The sequence below is a fragment of the Salvelinus fontinalis genome, unplaced genomic scaffold (assembly GCF_029448725.1).
Source record: "Salvelinus fontinalis isolate EN_2023a unplaced genomic scaffold, ASM2944872v1 scaffold_0623, whole genome shotgun sequence".
Lineage (NCBI taxonomy): Eukaryota > Metazoa > Chordata > Actinopteri > Salmoniformes > Salmonidae > Salvelinus > Salvelinus fontinalis.
In genome coordinates this window covers 50598-57500 of record NW_026600832.1, presented here as the reverse complement: position 1 = coordinate 57500, position 6903 = coordinate 50598, and the positions used below count along the sequence as shown (strand labels likewise).

At 49.3% G+C, this 6903-nt stretch overlaps 1 protein-coding gene across 1 annotated transcript in view; it reads left to right on the top strand.

Moving 5' to 3' along the window:
• LOC129846760 (unconventional myosin-Va-like) overlaps positions 1–6903 on the top strand; it is a 106792-nt gene that overhangs the window by 54358 nt on the left and 45531 nt on the right. Inside the window, exons 6-7 of the mRNA XM_055914622.1 lie at positions 752–895; positions 3504–3585. Coding sequence (XP_055770597.1) covers positions 752–895; positions 3504–3585 — 226 coding nt within the window. The remainder of the gene's footprint in view (positions 1–751; positions 896–3503; positions 3586–6903) is intronic.

Here is a 6903-nt window from a genome sequence, read left to right as displayed (position 1 = left end):
AGTGGGTGATATTGGCTTTAAGCATGTTCAGTCCCTGTGTATGTCTGTCTCTCTGTCTGTCTCTGTGTCTGTCTGTCTGCCTGTGGCAGACCTGATTTCCACTGCAGTCAGTCAGTGGGTGATATTGGCTTTAAGCATGTTCAGTCCCTGTGTATGTCTGTCTCTCTGTCTGTCTCTGTGTCTGTCTGTCTGTCTGTGGCAGACCTGATTTCCACTGCAGTCAGTCAGTGGGTGATATTGGCTTTAAGCATGTTCAGTCCCTGTGTATGTCTGTCTCTGTGTCTGTCTCTCTGTCTGTCTGTCTGTGGCAGACCTGATTTCCACTGCAGTCAGTCAGTGGGTGATATTGGCTTTAAGCATGTTCAGTCCCTGTGCTGGCGTTGTGATATCTGATTATCTGGGCGACTGCAATAAAGACCTGGAACACCACCACTGACAACTGTACTGTGCTTTGACTGCAGGACTCTATTCCCCATGATGCACAGCAGCAGCACCACAGTATCTGTCTCCCCCTGTCCCTCCCCTCCCTGCTGGACAGTTTTAGTTCTACATCATCACATGGCCCAGCTAGCCTGCACACTGAATACTAATGTCAGACCACTGCCTTGTTGTAAAGGGGAGTGATATGCGATATGCTGATGTTAATCTATATTATTTATCGCTCTCTCTCCCTCGTGTGTGTGTGTGTGTGTGTGTGTGTGTGTGTGTGTGTGTGTGTGTGTGTGTGTGTGTGTGTGTGTGTGTTCTCCAGGCAATAGGAAACGCTAAGACGACTCGTAACGACAACAGCAGTCGTTTCGGGAAGTACATTGAGATCGGCTTCGACAAACGCTACCGTATCATTGGAGCTAACATGAGGACATATCTACTGGAGAAGTCCAGAGTGGTGTTTCAGGTGATGCACCAACACACAGTAGGACCAGGGAAGTCTGGCGCTGTAGTCTGGGTCAGGGGTTATGGGCAGGACCTGCAGTTTTTTTGGTCAGGTCATGTGGTCAGGAAAAGTCAATGACCTATCTATAGGTTATACTGGGATCCTCAACACTCCTCCTCTCTTTCCACAGCTCTGTGTGTAGTGTGGGATGGGAGACACTCCCCCTCTCTTTCCACAGCTCTGTGTGTAGAGTGGGATGAGAGACACTCCCCCTCTCTTTCCACAGCTCTGTGTGTAGTATGGGATGAGAGACACTCCCCCTCTCTTTCCACAGCTCTGTGTGTAGTATGGGATGAGAGACACTCCCCCTCTCTTTCCACAGCTCTGTGTGTAGAGTGGGATGAGAGACACTCCCCCTCTCTTTCCACAGCTCTGTGTGTAGTGTGGGATGGGAGACACTCCCCCTCTCTTTCCACAGCTCTGTGTGTAGTATGGGATGAGAGACACTCCCCCTCTCTTTCCACAGCTCTGTGTGTAGTGTGGGATGGGAGACACTCCTCCTCTCTTTCCACAGCTCTGTGTGTAGAGTGGGATGAGAGACACTCCCCCTCTCTTTCCACAGCTCTGTGTGTAGTGTGGGATGGGAGACACTCCCCCTCTCTTTCCACAGCTCTGTGTGTAGTATGGGATGAGAGACACTCCCCCTCTCTTTCCACAGCTCTGTGTGTAGTGTGGGATGGGAGACACTCCTCCTCTCTTTCCACAGCTCTGTGTGTAGAGTGGGATGGGAGACACTCCTCCTCTCTTTCCACAGCTCTGTGTGTAGAGTGGGATGGGAGACACTCCCCCTCTCTTTCCACAGCTCTGTGTGTAGTATGGGATGAGAGACACTCCCCCTCTCTTTCCACAGCTCTGTGTGTAGAGTGGGATGAGAGACACTCCCCCTCTCTTTCCACAGCACTGTGTGTAGTGTGGGATGAGAGACACTCCCCCTCTCTTTCCACAGCTCTCTGTGTAGTGTGGGATGGGAGACACTCCCCCTCTCTTTCCACAGCTCTGTGTAGAGTGGGATGAGAGACACTCCCCCTCTCTTTCCACAGCTCTGTGTGTAGTGTGGGATGAGAGACACTCCCCCTCTCTTTCCACAGCTCTGTGTGTAGTATGGGATGAGAGACACTCCCCCTCTCTTTCCACAGCTCTGTGTGTAGTGTGGGATGCTATCCATACAGTGCTCGTGTGTGTGTGTGTGTGTGTGTGTGTGTGTGTGTGTGTGTGTGTGTGTGTGTGTGTGTGTGTGTGTGTGTGTGTGTGTAGGCAGTCAGTGCCTCTCTCAAGAAGTTCAACATTTAGCAGTGACTTCCTCCTCCACCCTAGTTCAGGAAAACACAGCCAGATCACACACCAGTCATCAGTTCACATTCCTTCTTTTTACCTGGCGGTCTCTCTTTACCTCTGCTCAATCCACCTGTCTCCTTCTTTCTCTCTCTGTCCCTCACTCACTCACTCATATTCATATATATATATATGTCCTTCTGTCTGTGTCTTTCCTCCTCTTCTACCCAGGTCAGGAAAACACAGGAGACCAAACACATTCCTTTACTTCTCTTCTGTCCTTCCTTCCGTGTCCAGCTCATTGCTGATTGATAAGAGCCTATTGAATAGTCCTCCTTCCTTTTTCTATCTCTCTCTAGCTCTCGTTCTCTTTTCTCTCTAGCTCTCGTTCTCTTTTCTCTCTAGCTCTCGTTCTCTTTTCTCTCTAGCTCTCGTTCTCTTTTCTCTCTAGCTCTCGTTCTCTTTTCTCTCTAGCTCTCGTTCTCTTTTCTCTCTAGCTCTCGTTCTCTTTTCTCTCTAGCTCTCGTTCTCTTTTCTCTCTAGCTCTCGTTCTCTTTTCTCTCTAGCTCTCGTTCTCGCTCTCGTTCTTTCTCTCTTTCTCTTTTTTCTCTGTGTGGATCTGATCCAGGTCACACTGATGAGACGAATCAGGAATGTGCACAACTTAGAAAGTGTGCACATACACACACACACACACACACACACACACACACACACACACACACACACACACACACACACACACACACACACACACACACACACACACACACACACACACACACACACACACACACACACAGAGATACACACACACACAGAGATACACACACACACACACACACACACACACACACACAGAGATACACACACACACACACACACACACACACACACACACACACACACACAGAGATACACACACACACACACACACACACACACACACACACACACACACACACACACACACACACACACACACACACAGAGAGAGAGAGAGATACACACAGACGTATTGAGATAGGAGTACAGCATGTCTTCCCAGACTTGAGGAAGCTGCTGTGAATCCTGTACTGCAGCACACATTCCCCACATACCTTTCTGCAACAGCACCTGGGTGTGTGTGTTTTAGTCTGTGGTGGAAATGTTGCAACATTAAAACTACACCAGATTCTAAACAGCATGACAGTGTTCTCTTGTCTGTACACAACACTGGAATCTCCTGGCTGTATAGAACATACACTAGCTGAAACTGCCTGACTCTGTCTGTCTGTCTCTGTCTCTGTCTGTGCAGGCGGACGAGGAGAGGAACTATCATATCTTCTACCAGCTGTGTGCGTCCTCCCATCTACCAGAGTTCAAGAATCTGAAGCTAGGTAAGACACAAACAAACACTCTCCATTGGATGGTTGGACGCTTCCTAAGCTATTTGTTTATTGATTAGCCTGACAACCCATCCATATGCATGGCTCCCGCCAAACAAAACGCCCACTAGCGTTTCTTCTCCACCACGAGTCTGGATTTGCTTTCCTCCCTCAATACATATAATGTAAACACATTCTAACCGTTCTGATTGGTCCCGGAAACCAATGGGTTGAGCCCAGCATTCATGAATCACGTCATTGGCTTTGATACGATCCAATCGGTGATGAATTTGTTTTGTACAATGCCCCTCATTTTGAAGTCAGCACAAGCGACTTCTGGGATGGCAGTTTCAGACTGAATGGCATTGAGGAGTATACCACCTCAGTCATCGGCTTCATCAATAAGTGCATCGACGACGTCGTCCCCACAGTGACCGTACGTACATATCCCAACCAGAAGCCTTGGATTACAGGCAACATCCACATCGAGCTAAAGGCTAGAGCTGACGTTTTCAAGAAGCGGGACACTAATCCGGGCGCATATAAGAAATCCCGCTATGCCCTCAGACGAACCATCAAACAAGCAAAGCATCAATACAGGATTAAGATTGAATCCTACTACACCAGCTCTGACGCTCGTCGGATGTGGCAAGGCTTGAGAACTATTACGGACTACAAAGGGAAACCCAGACGCGAGCCTACCAGACGAGCTAAATGCCTTTTTATGCTCGCTTCGAGGCAAGCAACACTGAAACATGCACGAGAACACCAGATGTTCTGGTTGACTGTGTGATAGTGCTCTCGGTGCCGATGTGAGCAAGACCTTTAAACTGGTCAACATTCGCAAAGCCGTGGGGCCAGATGGATTACCAGGACGTGTACTCAAAGCATGCGCGGACCAACTGGCAAGTGTCTTCACTGACATTCTCAACCTCTCCCTGACCGAGTCTGTAATACCTACATGTTTCAAACAGACCACCACAGTCCCTGTGCCCAAGGACGCAAAGGTAACCTGCCTAAATGATTAGCGCCCCGTAGCACTCATGTCGGTAGCCATGAAGTGCTTTGAAAGGCTGGTCATGGCTCACATTAACAGCATCCTCCCGGACACCCTAGACCCACTCCAATTCGCATACCGACCCAACAGATCCACAGATGACGTAATCTCAATCGCACTCTCCCACCTGGACAAAAGGAACACCTATGTGAGAATGCTGTTCATTGACTACAGCTCAGTGTTCAACACATAGTGCCCACGAAGCTCATCACTAAGCTAAGGACCCTGGGACTAAACACCTCCCTCTGCAACTGGATCCTGGACTTCCTGACGGGCCGCACCCAGGTGGTAAGGGTAGGTAACAACACATCTGCCACGCTGATCCTCAACACTGGGGCCCCTCAGGAGTGTATACTTAGTCCCCTCCTGTGTTCCCTGTTCACCCACGACTACGTGGCCAAACACGACTCCAACACCATCATTAAGTTTGCTGACGACACAACAGTGGTAGGCCTGATCACCGACAACGATGAGACAGCCTATCGGGAGGAAGTCAGACCTGGCAGTGTGGTGTCAGGACAACAACCTCTCCCTCTATGTGAGCAAGACGAAGGAGCTGATTGTGGACTACAGGAAAAGGTGGGCCGAACAGGTCCCCATTAACGGGGCTGTAGTGGAGTGGGTAGAAAGTTTCAAGTTCCCATCCCCAACAAACTATCCTGGTCCAAACTCATCAAGGTAGTCGTGAAACGGGTACGACAAAACCTTTTCCCCCGCCAGGAGACTGAAAAGATTTTGCATGGTTCCCCAGATCCTCACAAGGTTCTACAGCTGCACCATCAAGAGCATCCTGACCGGTTGCATCACCGTATGGCAACTGCTCGGCCTCTGATCTCAAGGCACTACAGAGGGTAGTGCGTGCGGCCCAGTACATCACTGGGGTCAAGCTTCCTGCAATCCAGGCCCCATATCAAGTCAAATCACATTTTATTAGTCACATGTGCCAAATACAACAGGTGTAGTAGACCTGACAATGAAATGCTGAATACAACAGGTGTAGCAGACCTTACAGTGAAATGCTGAATACAACAGGTGTAGTAGACCTTACAGTGAAATGCTGAATACAACAGGTGTAGTAGACCTTACAGTGAAATGCTGAATACAACAGGTGTAGTAGACCTTACAGTGAAATGCTGAATACAACAGGTGTAGTAGACCTTACAGTGAAATGCTGAATGCAACAGGTGTAGTAGACCTTACAGTGAAATGCTTACTTACGAGCCCCTAACCGACAGTGCAGTTTAAAAAAATGCAGATAAGAATAAGAGATAAAAGTAACAAGTAATTAAAGAGGAGCAGTAAAAAATAACAATATATACAGGGGGGTGCGGTACAGAGTCAATGTGGAGGCTATATACAGGGGGGTGCCGGTACAGAGTCAATGTGGAGGCTATATACAGGGGGGTACTGGTACAGAGTCAATGTGGAGGCTATATACAGGGGGGTGCCGGTACAGAGTCAATGTGGAGGCTATATACAGGGGGATGCCGGTACAGAGTCAATGTGGAGGCTATATACAGGGGGGTGCCGGTACAGAGTCAATGTGGAGGCTATATACAGGGGGATGCCGGTACAGAGTCAATGTGGAGGCTATATACAGGGGGGTGCCGGTACAGAGTCAATGTGGAGGCTATATACAGGGGGGTGCCTGTACAGAGTCAATGTGGAGGCTATATACAGGGGGGTACTGGTACAGAGTCAATGTGGAGGCTATATACAGGGGGGTACTGGTACAGAGTCAATGTGGAGGCTATATACAGGGGGGTGCCGGTACAGAGTCAATGTGGAGGCTATATACAGGGGGATGCCGGTACAGAGTCAATGTGGAGGCTATATACAGGGGGGTGCCGGTACAGAGTCAATGTGGAGGCTATATACAGGGGGGTGCCGGTACAGAGTCAATGTGGAGGCTATATACAGGGGGGTACTGGTACAGAGTCAATGTGGAGGCTATATACAGGGGGGTACTGGTACAGAGTCAATGTGGAGGCTATATACAGGGGGGGTGCCGGTACAGAGTCAATGTGGAGGCTATATACAGGGGGGTGCCGGTACAGAGTCAATGTGGAGGCTATATACAGGGGGGTACTGGTACAGAGTCAATGTGGAGGCTATATACAGGGGGGTACTGGTACAGAGTCAATGTGGAGGCTATATACAGGGGGGTACTGGTACAGAGTCAATGTGGAGGCTATATACAGGGGGGTACTGGTACAGAGTCAATGTGGAGGCTATATACAGGGGGGTGCCGGTACAGAGTCAATGTGGAGGCT